The 14,714-nt window shown below is 37.2% G+C and overlaps 1 protein-coding gene across 3 annotated transcripts in view; it reads right to left on the bottom strand.

Annotated features, from left to right (window-relative positions):
• Nucleotides 1-2,650: 2,650 nt before the first annotated feature.
• LOC105472780 (listerin E3 ubiquitin protein ligase 1) overlaps nucleotides 2,651-14,714 on the bottom strand; it is a 67,598-nt gene continuing 55,534 nt past the window's right edge. For all 3 annotated transcript variants that reach the window (XM_071095532.1, XM_071095534.1, XM_071095533.1), the window contains 5 exons: nucleotides 11,413-11,584; nucleotides 10,300-10,520; nucleotides 6,982-7,176; nucleotides 5,640-5,807; nucleotides 2,651-5,013 (listed from right to left, as the gene is read on the bottom strand). In XM_071095532.1, coding sequence (XP_070951633.1) covers nucleotides 4,951-5,013; nucleotides 5,640-5,807; nucleotides 6,982-7,176; nucleotides 10,300-10,520; nucleotides 11,413-11,584 — 819 coding nt within the window. In that variant the 3' untranslated portion in view covers nucleotides 2,651-4,950. The remainder of the gene's footprint in view (nucleotides 5,014-5,639; nucleotides 5,808-6,981; nucleotides 7,177-10,299; nucleotides 10,521-11,412; nucleotides 11,585-14,714) is intronic.

Here is a 14,714-nt window from a genome sequence, read left to right on the forward strand (position 1 = left end):
ACAGGACAAAAACAAGCAATGGGGAAAGGATTCCCTATTTAATAAATGGTGCTGGAAGAACTGGCCAGCCATATGCAGAAAACTGAAACTGAATCCCTTCCTTATACAAAAATTAACTCAAGATCAATTAAAGATTTAAATGTAAAACCCAAAACCATAAAAACGGTGGAAGAAAAGCTAGGCAATACCATTCAGGACACAGGCATGGGCAAAGACTTCATGGCGAAAACACCAAAAGCAATAGCAACAAAAGCCAAAATTGACAAATGGGATCTAATTAAATCAAAGAGCTTCTGCACACAAAAGATACTGTCATCAGAGTTAACAAGCAACCTACAGAATGGGAGAAAATTTTTGCAAGCTACCTATCTGACAAAGGTCTGATATCCAGAATCTACAAGAAACTTAAATTTACAAGAAAAAACAATTTCATCAAAAAGTGGGCAAAGGATATGAACAGATACTTCTCAAAAGAAGACATTTATGTAGCCAATAAACATTTGAAAAAAAGCTCAACATCACTGATCATTAGAGAAATGCAAATCAAAACCATAATGAGATACCATCTCATGCCAATCAGATAGCGATTATTAAAAAGTCAAGAAACAATAGAAGATAGGAAGACTGTGGAGAAATAGGAATGCCTTTACACTGTTGGTGGGAATATAAATTAGCTCAACCACTGTGGAAAACAGTGTGGTGATTCCTCAAGGATGTAGAACCAGGTGGGAATATAAATTAGCTCAACCATTGTGGAAAACAGTGTGGTGATTCCTCAAGGATCTAGAACCAGAAATACCATTTGACCCAGCAATCCCATTACTGGGTGTATACCCAAAGGATTATAAATCATTCTACTATAAAGACACATGCACACGTATGTTTACTGCAGCACTATTTACAATAGCAAAGACTTGGAACCAACCCAAATGCCCATCAATGATAGACTGGATAAAGAAAATGTGGCACATATACACCATGGAATACAACGCAGCCATAAAAAAGAATGAGTTTGTGTCCTTTGCAGGGACATGGATGAAGCTGGAAGCCACCATTCTCAGCAAACTAACACAGGAACAGAAAACTAAACACTGCATGTTCTCACTTATAAGTGGGAGTTGAACAACGAGAAGACATGGACACAGGGAGGGGAACATCACACACTGGGGCCTGTTGCGGGCAGGGGGCAAGGGGAGGGACAGCATTAGGAAAAAACCTAATGCATGTGGGGCTTAAAACCGAGATGATGCGTAGACAGGTGCAGCAAACCACCATGGCACATGTATGCCTATGTAACGAACCTGCACATTCTGCAAATGTATCCCAGAACTTAAAGTGAAATTAAAAAAAAAATAATAATGCCAGGTAAATTAGGCACATTTTGAAATTTAAAACTTTTAACAAGATATAATGGAATTTTTTAAACCTCAGTTAAGTAACAAATTTTTAAAACCTAACATAAAAAAGGCTCAGTCATAAAAGTAAAAAAAAAAGATCTGATTAAATTTAACTGAAAAATTCTGTGATATTAAAGATAGTCACAGAAAATGTTAAAGACAAGCCACATATTAGAAGTCCTATGAGATAAAGCATTATGATCAGTAAGAATAGAAGTAACCTAGCAGAAAAATAGGCATAGATTATGGACGAAAATCTGTCAAATAATGACCAATAAATATACGAAATGAAACTAGGCTTCTTAAGGAAATATAAGTTAAAACAAAGAGCTACTACCTCACCGCTTTCAGACTGCAGAAAAAAATTCTGATAAGACTAAGTGTTGGTGACAAGATAGGAAAACCAGAATTCTCTTAAACTGCAGTTGGAAAAGCAAATTTGCATATCACTTTGGAGAGCAATTTGATAACATCTAAAGTGACAGAATATACACATCCTACTACCTGAAATTCCATATTTATTTATTTTTTACACACACACACACACACACACACACACACACACATATATATATATATATATTTATTTATTTTCAGACTGAGTCTTGCTCTGTTGCCCAAGCTAGAGTGCAGTGGCACGATCTGGGCTCACTGCAGCCTCCACTTCCTGGGTTCAAGCAATTCTCCTGCCTCAGCCTCCCGAAATACTGGGATTACAGGTGTGCACCACCATGCCTGGCTAATTTTTTTTTTTTACTTTTAGTAGAGATGGGGTTTCACCATGTTGGCCAGGCTGGTCTCAAACTCCTGACCTCAGGTGATCCTCCCACCTTGGCCTCCCAAAGTGCTGGGATTACAGGTGTGAGCCACTGTGCTGGGCTAAAATTCCATTTTTAGACATATGTCCAGAATATCTAGCACATCTGCATGAGGTGACATGATCAAGAATGTACACTTGCAGCACTGCTCAAAATGGCAAAAAAGTAACAATTTAAACAACCATTAGTAAGGGAATTGGTAAGTAAACTGACATGACACTAAACAGCATATTATGTTAAGTGGAAAATCAGGTTACAAAAGATTACATACAGTAAAACATCATTAACATAATTTTTGTTAACTATTATATATTGTTTCTGGATAAAAACACACGGTAAAGTATAAAATCTTAAATAGGAAGGAGTCACACCAACTTCAGAATAGTAGGTTAGCTCTAGGGAGAGAAGGAGGAGAATGGCGCCAGGGAGAAGTACAAAAGAGCAACATTTTATTTATTTAAAAATCAGAAGCAAATATGGCAAAATAGTATGTGAAGGGTACAAGGGCATTTATATTATTATTTTTCTGTATATTTGAAATATTTGTAATTAAAAAGAATTTTAATGGGCACATATGGTATAACAATCAAATAATAACATTAATTACTCGCACCAGAAAAATGTATCAAATAACAACATATTATTTAAGCCACAGAAACTTATGTACATACATTAGAGCATGTGATAAAAGAGTCAAAAATAAATTTTAAAATTTGCAATTTACTTTGAGGTTTTAAATTAATAATTTTGCTAATCTCATGCAATTTTAAAATGTCCTTAAGCTAAAATTTTAAGGGCTGCTATCCTTTTTGTTAGAGTTGTCACGCTGTACAGATAAAACTTTAATGTGGTATCCTGAATTTCAGTCTTATTTTGTAAAGCTTCTTCTTTAATATAGAAACAGTTAACAAGCTTTACAATTATACTTACAAGTCTTAAAGAAACGTATTACGAGTCCTAAGTATGAAGAACAGTTATTTAATTATAACTACTTAATTATAGTGTTTTACCAAGAATCTGATGCCCTAATACTAACGTGGAAAAACAATGCTCCATTATTCCATTTTCTTTTCTGCTTGGGTTTGGGCCAGAAGCCAAGATGTACCAATACTGGAAAGGTTTTAAACAGTCTTATTACAAAACCATTTTTAAAGGAAAAGTAGTAACTTTCACAGGGGAGTAACACAATCCTTTGGGATTACTATGTCAGAGAGACATAGAAAGATAGAGAATATTTTAAGAAAAGGGTTAACGAGGTAGTAAAATTTTGCTATCTATACTTCACTTACTGACCCTCAGAGTCTCAAGGCTAGAAAACAATAAATATTTTACAGAAAAATGTAGGAAGCAAAACTGGGCAGGACACTGCATCTATAAATATAATTTGAGAGATCTATAACCCACACATAGCACTTCACTCTCAACTATAATCCTCTGACCACATTCATACTATTTCAATAGTTATTTTACCCGGTAGATGGAAAGCAATAATTTTATTTATCATGAATTGCTTTTTGCCAATTAAACATGTGCAACAGAGATGATGAGCTGGTCTCTCAAGTAACCTAGATATTAGATATGCTATTTCCACGTAATGGAAGACTGCAATAAAATTGTTCCAAGTTCTAAACTTCCATACTTTTATATTTTGGGCACAATTTTTAAGAGTGGCAAAAGGCAGGTTTTCACTTACTCCACTTCAGCCTGTTATACTGAATTTTACTCAGTGCTAAAATCCTTAACTTTCCATTTCTGAAGGCTGAAAAACATTTGCTCCCCCAAGTCTCTTATTTAGTATAACTTTGGCTAGTAAGAACATCTAAGTTTGCTTCCAAAATTGAAAGTCTCCTACAACATTTTTAAATGTTTCTTTCTCCACTGATCTTTAAGTTTCAGTAATACTCATTTATTTCTTCCCTGTCAACAGAAAGATAACTACCACTCTGCTTCATGAATGAAATAATCAAATTACTATTTCAAATTCTCACCCTCTAGATACTTGCTCAAACGGAGTAATAAATTCACTGACACGTTTACAATTCAAATTTCACTAATATATAGAAATAATTCTTCCACAAGCAAAAAGATCAGCATCAAGAATTTAATTTTCTGAGTTTCATAACCCTTGATAAATGGAGGCACCTTGAAGTTCAGTTGAAACTTTTATATAGGATTTCAGAGCATGCTTCCAAATATCTTAAGACAAGCCATATTAATAGCTTAGTGTCATTTTTATCATTAAAATAATCTACAAATATCAGAATACTACTAATTTATTGTCATGACTAATAAATAAGACTTAAAATATCTATAGATGTAAATCAGCTCTCTCCGTTCATTTTGCTTCACTTGGACTATTCTAAAATACAGATCGACAAATGGAACGGGTTTATCAATAATATACTTGTACGATCTTTTCACAAATTCCAGTTCTGTAATTTAGGGTTTTTCATATTTATTTTTAAATATACAAAGAGATTAAACCATTAATAGAAATATTTTCTCTCAAATATGTAATATTCTTTTGTAAAAGGAAGTTTCCAAACATTTACAAAGCAATCTAAAGTTAAGTAAACCTGATTTTAGGATTATTACATTAACCAAAATAATTTTCCAGAGAAGGTCCTATTTAAAAGTTATGCTCACTGGCTTCCCCACATCCACATTTTAAGATGGATCCAAATCCAATGCCTTTGCTTGATGTACTTCAGGGATCCCTTCCAGTGAAGAAAACCTCAGAAAAATGTCTCACGACACAGTGGACAAGTGGATTTGTTGCTAGATGTAAACCATTTGTACTGAAAAAGAAAAGGTTTTAAATACCAAAAGCTTTTTAAAGCTCTCCTCTTACATATATCATAAAGTACATATACATCTAAAGTAACCTTCAAATGATAAAGTGAAAAGGGAAGAATACTAAAATGTTTGCTCTTTCTGTATCTCCAAAATCAACACAAATGAGTATACTTCCGATGGCTACACTAAGTTCTTTCTACTTAGGCTCATGCACACAACCACTAAGATATGAGAAATCTCCTGTGAAACAAAGGAACAAATGGCAACTTCTTTTTCACTATGTTTAAAAAGAGCATAGGGCTCTGATGCCAAATGGCTTCCAGCACCGACTCCTGTAGTTTCCTTCATGGTCTAGATCTCAGAAGACCTTCTACTTCTTGAGCGGTAAAAGGTCACTGGAAACACCCATTTATTAGAGGGCCTTGATTCTACCAGTCTCGGTAAACTGCTAATTATCTTTTGCAGATTTTTAAAAATCACTTTTTAATATATCTCCCATTAGCTACGATTAAGTTTAACATACACTTTCTCTTCCAAAGTTAGACATTGTGTATGTGTGTGTGTGTGCGCGCGTTTATGTGTATAAAATACATAAAATATAAGTAAGTTAATTTCTCTTTAGACTTACCAAGCAAGCTGAATGGAATTTTTTCTTGCATGTTCTACAGGCTTTTTTGGGAAGGGAATAGTTGAAACCATGAATGACTGAGAAACAGATCATACAATCTTCAACACCCTCAAAACGTTTGTCTACATTATTTTTCCATAAAGCTAAGCCTTCCATAATACTTCCATTCTGTTAACAAGAAGAAAAGTAAGTCACGACACACTGATGACCACCAATTTTATTTTTATTCAATTTCACAAATTTTAAAGTTGAATTACAATTCTGAAAGAAGACAATCTGCTTGGCTATGTTCATATCTCCTAACTTTTATGAATGTTGGTTTTTAAAATAACCTCCCAAGTTTTCAGAACCAGATGTAATTTTTCTCCATTAAAGTCAGACTTTAAAGGCTTCTGGACCAATACTTAAAGTGTAATAGTCCAAGCTTATTGCTTGATAAAACTCTCTTAATAATTAAATCATTTAGGTTAGTTCTAATGTTTAACTGAAAATGAGGAAATTATCTCAAATTATTTGCTCAGTCTCTACAATAATGGTAAGCATATTTGTTTAAAATAGTTTTTCTTGGCCGGGCACCGTAGCTCATGCCTATAATCCCAGCACTTCGGGAAGCCAAGGTGGGTAGATCACTTGAGGTCAGGAGTTCGTTGACCACCATAGCCAACGTGGTGAAACTCCATCTCTACTAAAAATACAAAAAATTAGCCAGGTGTGGTGGTGGGTGCCTGTAATCCCAGTTATTCTGAAAGCTAAGGCAGCAGAATCGCTTGAACCGGGAGGCAGAGGTTGCAGTGAGCCGAGATTGTGCCACTGCGCTTCAGCCTGGGCAACAAGAGCAAAACTCCGTCTTGGGAAAAAAAAAAAAAAAAGTTTTTCCTTACTGTAGAATGCCTGAGATACACAGCGTGCAAACAGAACTGAAGATTTAAAATGTGGTTAGAGGTCAAAGGTCTTTGAGAGTACTGGGACTTCTTTAACCAAAGAGGAGTTGAAATGTAAGAATAAAAGTGAAAGTAGCTCAGAAGGCATTCATCTGTCCAACATCTTTCAAAAGATCCTCTCTGAAACAATTTCCTTAATACCATGTACTGTTCTACATCTTCTACAATGTTAATGAAATAAAGTCAATCCCTCGCAAACACCAGAAAATAAATTACAGAACCTTAAAAATTAAAACAGAAAGGCAGGTTTAATCCATTTAGGCATATATCTGTATTTATCCAAGGAAGTTTAATATCTATTTTTACCTTAAGCAGAAAAGATGTATTTTGTGTTTAAATGCCCTTTTAAATAGATCATCTTTTTCAAGTTTGTAAAGCCAAATGTATAAACAGAAACTTACCTGATGGGTGAGGTAAGTGCTTAACTGCAGCATCCAGTTCCGCCACTGCTGAACAGCCACTCCTACTCTTTTGCCACTTTCTACTGTTATTGAACCCAATGGATAATTTGAAGGCAGCTGTATTATAAGTTCAATAACTATGTCCTCAATAGTATAAGTAGCCATTACCTCTCGAGTAGTAGCTCGAGCTTTAACCTGCAATACAACAAAGGATATTTTGTTTGCCAGATTCCTTTCTTTCATCCAGAAAACATTTTGATAGGTTGACTATGAAAAGCTAAAGGCTTCATTCAAGGACAATGCAAGTAAACACATTCACTTATCTAACATAAGGTAATTAAGAAATAGGTTTAGGCTGGGCACGGTGACTCACACCTGTAATCTCAGCTCTTTGGGAGGCCAAGGCGGGCGGATCACGAGGTCAGGAGATTGAGACCATCCTGGCTAATACGGTGAAACCCCGTCTCGACTAAAAATACAAAAAATTAGCCGGGTGAGGTGGCGGGCACCTGTAGTCCTAGCTACTCGGGAGGCTGAGGCAGGAGAATGGCGTGAACCCGGGAGGCAGAGCTTGCAGTGAGCCGAGATTGCGCCACTGCACTCCAGCCTGGGTGACAGAGCGAGACTCCATCTCAAAAAAATAAAAATTAAAAAAAAGAGAAAGAAATAGGTTTAAATACCTCCCTGGTATATTTTTACAGTGATTTTGTGATATTCAAAGTTTGTTTTAAAAGACATTAATTGCTCATAAAAAAAGGTTTTATAATGTTAGGCTTGTCACATAATAGTTCAATAAACCTTGAATAGATAAGTGACAGAATGGGTTATTATCCCTTCTCTTCCACACCGAGTATCGAATATCACTTCTACGTCTAATAAGTCTTCCTCTACCATGTCATCCTCCTGAGCTTTGGAGCCAACCGTCAACTGCCAGAATATTTATAGTTATTTGTTTGGTTTTCAAACCAACATTGCGGCCGGGCGCGGTGGCTCAAGCCTGTAATCCCAGCACTTTGGGAGGCCGAGACGGGTGGATCACGAGGTCAGGAGATCGAGACCATCCTGGCTAACACGGTGAAACCCCGTCTCTACTAAAAATACAAAAAATTAGCCGGGCGAGGTGGCGGGCGCCTGTAGTCCCAACTACTCGGGAGGGAGGCTGAGGCAGGAGAATGGCGTGAACCCGGGAGGCGGAGCTTGCAGTGAGCTGAGATCCGGCCATTGCACTCCAGCCTGGGCGGCAGAGCGAGACTCCGTCTCAAAACAAACAAACAAACAAACAAACAAACAAACAAACAAAAAAAAAATCAAACCAACATTGCAAACTCAACATAAAATGCACACATTATCATCCTTCATCAAACTTCATCTTCTGAATTTCCTACTCCCAGGCTAAAAAATCATCATAGCACCATTTTAAATTTCTGCTTCTACCTCATCCTAGATATTAACTAAATCACTAGCACATCTCTCACATCTCTACTCTTTTATATTCCCACTGATACTGCCTCACCCATGCCCTAGTCCTTTGCTCATAATGTCTACCCCAATAGTCTCCTCTAACCATTCACTTGAATCCAAACTGTTTGCCAATAGATCATGCTATAGACTATGGTCAGAGCAATTTCAAAGATCATAACTTGACCATGCTACTGCCTGAATGAAAAATGTTCAGTGGCTGAAGTGTACCACTTTGGATTGTTATTTGAGGCCCTTCCCAATATACCTCTAATTCACTGTTGAGCAGTCTATTCACCTTTGGGACTCCTACTCATTATTTGGGTTGCAGTACTGCGTTATTTATCATTTCTTGGGCAACAACTGAAATGACATTCTCACTTTTGTGCTTTTTGCATTTGCGATAGTATTTTTTTTCTCTCTCTCTCTCTCTCTTTTTTTTTTTGAGACAGAGTTTCACTCTTGTTGCCCAGGCTGGAGTGCAATGGCGTGATCTTGGCTTACCGCAACCTCCGCCTCCCAGGTTCAAGCGATTCTCCTACCTCAGCCTCCCAAGTAGCTGGGATTAAAGGCATGTGCCACCACATCCGGCTAATTTTGTATTTTTAGTAGAGACGGGGTTTCTCCATGTTGGCCAGGTTGGTCTCAAGCTCCCGACCTCAGGTGATCAGCCCACCTCGGCCTCCGAAGTGTTGGGATTACAGGTATGAGCCACTATACCTGGCCTATTTTCTCTATAGTAAATGCCTTTCCCTTCATTTTCCCCATAACAAAATCCTGCCCACCTCCAAGTGATTTTCTTCCATAAAATCTCACTTAATCCCCTCAGCCAGATGAATCTTTCCCACTCAGATCATGAGAACTCTTTCTCTTAACATGCTACTTTCCAATGCAAAAATCATTATCAGTATCGCTCTTTTCCCTTTATTAGACTGTATCTTATTATAGGACAAGAGTCTAGTCCTACTAAACTGTTCATATCCTTGGTGACTGGGACACAGTGCTTGGCATCTGTAAGTATTCCAATACAGATTTTGAATGAACTAATGAATGCTCAAAAACTATTTGCTGGGTGAAATGGTTTGGATCTGTATCCCTGCCCGAATTTCATGCTGAATTGTAATCCCAAATGTTGGAAGTGGGGCCTAGTGGGAAGTGATTGGATCATGGGGGCAGATTTCCCATAGGTGCTAGTCTCGTGATAGTGAGTGAGTTCTCATGAGATCTGGTTGTTTAAAAGTGTATGGCACCTCCCCGCCTCTCTCCCTCCTGCTCTGGCCGTGTGAGGTGCTGACTCCCATTTGCCTTCCGCCACGATTGTAAGTTTCTGAGTAGCTGGGATTACTGGCGCCCGCCACCACGCATGGCTAATTTTTGTATTTTTTTAGTAGAGATGGGGTTTTACCATGTTGCCCAGGCTGGTTTCAAATTCCTGACCTCAAGTGATCCACCCACCTCGGCTTCCCAAAGTCCTGGGATTACAGGCATAAGCCACTGCACCCGGCCTAAACCTCTTTTCTTTATAAATTACCCAGTCTCAGGCATTTGTAGAAATGTAAGAATAGACTAATACAGTGTGTGAATGAAAATTATACCACTGTTTCAATCCATACATGAAGTAATATTGAGATTTGACACACAAATTAGAAAACAAAATAGGCTGGTCTTGAACTCCTGGGCTCAAGTGATCCTCCCACCTTGGCATCCCAAAGCGTTGGGATTACAGGCATTAGCCATAACTCCTGGCCACCAGTTTCTATAAATTCTGAGCCAAGAGCTACAGTCTGTTTTGATATTAACAATGACAGACATACCCAATATTAAAACAACTTTTCTGGAGAAAGTCAAGACAATACTAACCGTCATGCCATTAAATAGTTGTGTACTTGTTTGTACAGAAGATATTTCTTGAAAAGAAAGAACACTGCTGACATACTTGCTTGTAAATCTATCTACAATATTGAAAACACGCTTCTCACTGCTATTCCACCACAACCTAACCATGGCAGGCAAGTCTTTTAATGTCATATGATAGACTGAGCAAGCCAAGTGTGGAATGTGGTATGGAAGAGTTGCTGTTTCTGAGGAAAAAACAAATTCCTGATTAGTCAGATGTATTTCTTATATAGAATAACAGACTAATATTAGTATTTTCTTTAGAAAGTGATCCTTAATTCCTCAACGATAGTGCTATAGCTCATCAAACAAACATACCAGAGAAACCAGAACTCTGGAGTCTGAGCATCTTTCCACACATTCAAAATGAACCATAAGAATGGCAAAATAATTTTTTTTAAAGTGAAAATCCCAATTGACACTGAAAAAATCTACCTAGAAACAGAATTCTATATTTAACATGAAAGACTACAAATAAAATAGAATATATTTTAAAAAGAAGGAAAAATTAAAGATGCTTGGTGTTATAAATTATGAAAAGGAGTTTGGCCTCCTTTACTTTCCCCAGAGCTCGCTGTGCTGCTGTGCAGAAGTCTTAGAATACCCAACTCAATACTCACAAGATGCAGCCCATCCTCAGATCTCCAAGGCATTTAAAAAATGCATATTCTTAGTAAATTGTTTCCAATACTGTGGTACAACCACATATATGCACATCTATCCTCTCTGCTCACATGCGGGCTCCCAGAATGAAATACATTTTATTCAACTTTATTTCCCCTTATTTATATGCCTATAAAATGTTATCACATAAGAAATATTTGTTTACAGAGTCAGAAGTTAATAGTCTTACCACACTAAGCTTCAAAAATATATTAAATTCCTCACAGTCCTTTATTTTAGGGTAAAATCGAATTATTCATCCTATTTAGAGAAATGTGGAAAATGGTCAAGTTCAACATTCTCATAGCCAGGACCTAGCTTTAGGGTTATTCTCCACATTCCCAGGGAAAAGTTTTATTCAACCTAGTGTGAATCTAGCGTCCAAGAAAGAACATAAACACATATCTTACTGACCTCGAATACTCAGCTGGAGCTCCTCAGTAAAGAATGTTTTAGGGTCCTTATTTGGGACCTCAATTGCGGTCTCGGCATAGGTTGGATTTTCTGGCATAAGCCTGAACAGGTGATAGAGCAATTTATTCAAACTCTTTGTTTTCCGAAGATACATTGAATACAGAGCCCGAAGCTGGTGGAGAGCAAAGAATTTGTTAGTAAACCAAATACACCAAGACAATTGGTATAAAAGAACAACTCAAAGTATAACAAATTTCCTTTCCTCATAAACTAGCAGACATTCTATCCGCTCATTATTAGAACAAGTTTCTAATATCTTTCTCAAATTGTCTTCCTGTGTTAGAATACACTCACCTTGGCTTACAGTGCCTGAGATAAGAAAATCTATTCACCATTCCCTCACTCTCCTCCCAAGTCTTCCATACATTCCTTCCACACCATTGTCCTTAACCTTTCAAATTCCTGCTTAAAACTAATCCCATTTTTATGGCTGACCTCATCCTGTATCAAAAACTCCGACATTCCTTTACGACAGAGAGCACAAACTAGTAGTCCAAGATGTCTTGGGGGGTCTTCTCAGAGTTGTTTTTTCAATCAGGAGATTTCACATAAAAATATGGATTTCTGGTTTCTCTTTTAAAAACAGAAAAACGAGCCACCACTGGGAGCGCTGCAGGTATCTGTGTCAGACCTGTGCTTCACAACTCCTGCCTTCCCTCAATAACACAGCTTGCATTTTTCCACATTGACTTTGCAGTTCTTTGGTATCTGTATTGGTTTTAAGATAATTTCTTCTACTATATCACATATCTCCTCATAGTACAAAGATACCATTTTCTTTTTTGTTTTTAAAAATTTTGTATTTTTAATTTTTGTGGGTACACAGTAGATATTTATGGGGCACATGAGGTATTTTATAGGCATATAATATGTAATAGGGTAAGTGGGGTATTCATCACCTCAAGCATTTATCCTTTCTTTGTGTAAAATACAACTTTTTTTTTTTTTTTTTTTTTTTGAGACGGAGTCTCGCTCTGTCGCCCAGGCTGGAGTGCAGTGGCCAGATCTCAGCTCACTGCAAGCTCTGCCTCCCGGGTTTACGCCATTCTCCTGCCTCAGCCTCCCGAGTAGCTAGGACTACAGGCGCCCGCCACCTCGCCTGGCTAGTATTTTGGTTTTTTTTAGTAGAGACGGGGTTTCACCGTGTTAGCCAGGATGGTCTCGATCTCCTGACCTCGTGATCCGCCCGCCTCGGCCTCCCAAAGATTACAGGCTTGAACCACCGCGCCCAGCCTTTTATTTTCTAAACACTATGAATACTTACAAGGATCAAGTAATAGGATTTGGAATTGATTTTTAAAATATGTTGACCAAAGTGCTCTTATCATCAAACAACATCACTAATGAAGGATGAACATCCCAAATCTGAAAATCCAAAATGCTTCATCATCTAAAACTTGTTGAGCACCAACATGATGCTTAAAGGAAATGCTCCTGGAGCATTTCAGGTTTTCGGATCTGGGATACTTAACCAGTAAGTGTAACAAAAATATTCCAGAATCTGAAAAAATCTGAAATCAGAAACACTACTGGTCCCAAGCATTTTGGATAAGGAATACTCAACCTGTAAAAGAACACAATGACATTATATGGCTGAGGTAAGACTCTGAGAACATGTAACAACTTGTACAGTAAGTACTCTTGCTGAAAATTAACCACAATCTAATGAGGAAACGATCAGACAAATTCAAACTGTATGACAGGCTAAAAACAGCTGGCCCAAACAATGACAAGAAAGAAAAGAAAGGTATAGGATTTATAGGTTAAAGAAACTAAAGAAATATGACAAACAAATACAAACATGGTTCTTGATTGGATCTTCAACACAGAAGAAAATAAAACTATAAAGATATTACTGGGACAACTAAGAGTATCTGAATAAAAATTAGGTACTACTGCATCAAAATTAAATTTGAATATAAAAATTGTATTCTGCTTATGTAGAAACATGTCCTTGATCTTAGGAGATACATGTTTAAATGCTTTTGGTAAAGCATCATAATGTCTGCAAGTTAGTTTCAAGCAGATCAGCAGAAAAAAAGTACATACAGATACAGTACGTGCAAATGTAGCCACGTGTTAAAAATGTGTTGATCTAAAAGAGTATGTGACTTTTCATGAATTATTCTTCCAACGTTGTTGTTTAATTTTTTTTCAAATAAAAAGTTGGAGATATTTTAAAAATTAATCAGCAATATCAATGGACTTTAAAAAACACACATATATGACCCAGCAATCCCACTGAAGTATACAACACAAGTGAAATGAAAACACATTTCAACACAAAAGTTTATACATTAATGTTCACAGCAGCTTTATTTACAATGGTCAAAAAAACCAGAAACAGCCTAAATGTCCACTAACAGATAAGCAGATAAACAAAATGTGATATCTATAAAATGAAGCATTATTCAGCCACAAAAAGAAATGCAATACTTATGACACATGCTACAATCTGATAAATCTTGAAAACAATATACTAAGATAAAAGCCAGACACAAAAGACCAGATGTGTGAAATGTCCAGAACAGGCAGATGCATAGAGACAGAACACAGTTTAATGGCTGTCAGGAGCTGTAGGGTTTGAGAGGAAATGGGAAGTGATTGCTATCAAATACAATGGGATGTTGACAATGTTCTAAAATTAGATAGTGGTAATAGTTGCACAAGTCTGTGAATACAGTCAGCCCTCCACATCCACGGGTTCCACATCTGAGAATTCAACCAATCGCAGATAGAAAATATTTGAGGGGCAAAAAAAGTGATTTTTAAAAACCCAATACAACAAAAATACTACAAATGTTAAAAATACAGTATAGCAACTATTTCAATAGCATTTACATTGTATCGATGATAACTAATCTAGAGATGATTTTAACTAGTATACAGGAGGACGTGCATAGGTTAGATACAAATACTATGCCATTTTATATAAGGAACTTGAGTATTCACTGGGTTGTGGGCCATGGGAGGGAGCCTGGAAACAATCCCCTGCAGATATCAAGGGATGACTATATACTAAAAACACTAAACTGTGTGGCCAGGTGCGGTGGCTCATGCCTGTAATCCCAGCACGTTGGGAGGCCAAGGTAGGCGGAACACCTGAGGTCAGGAGTTTGAGACCAGCCTGGCCAACATGGTGAAACCCCGTCTCTACTAAAAATAGAAAAATTAGCCAGGCGTGGTGGTAAGCGCCTGTAATCCCAGCTACTCGGGAGGCTGAGGCAGGAGAATCACTTGAA

Source organism: Macaca nemestrina, chromosome 4, assembly GCF_043159975.1.
Source record: "Macaca nemestrina isolate mMacNem1 chromosome 4, mMacNem.hap1, whole genome shotgun sequence".
Classification (NCBI taxonomy): domain Eukaryota; kingdom Metazoa; phylum Chordata; class Mammalia; order Primates; family Cercopithecidae; genus Macaca; species Macaca nemestrina.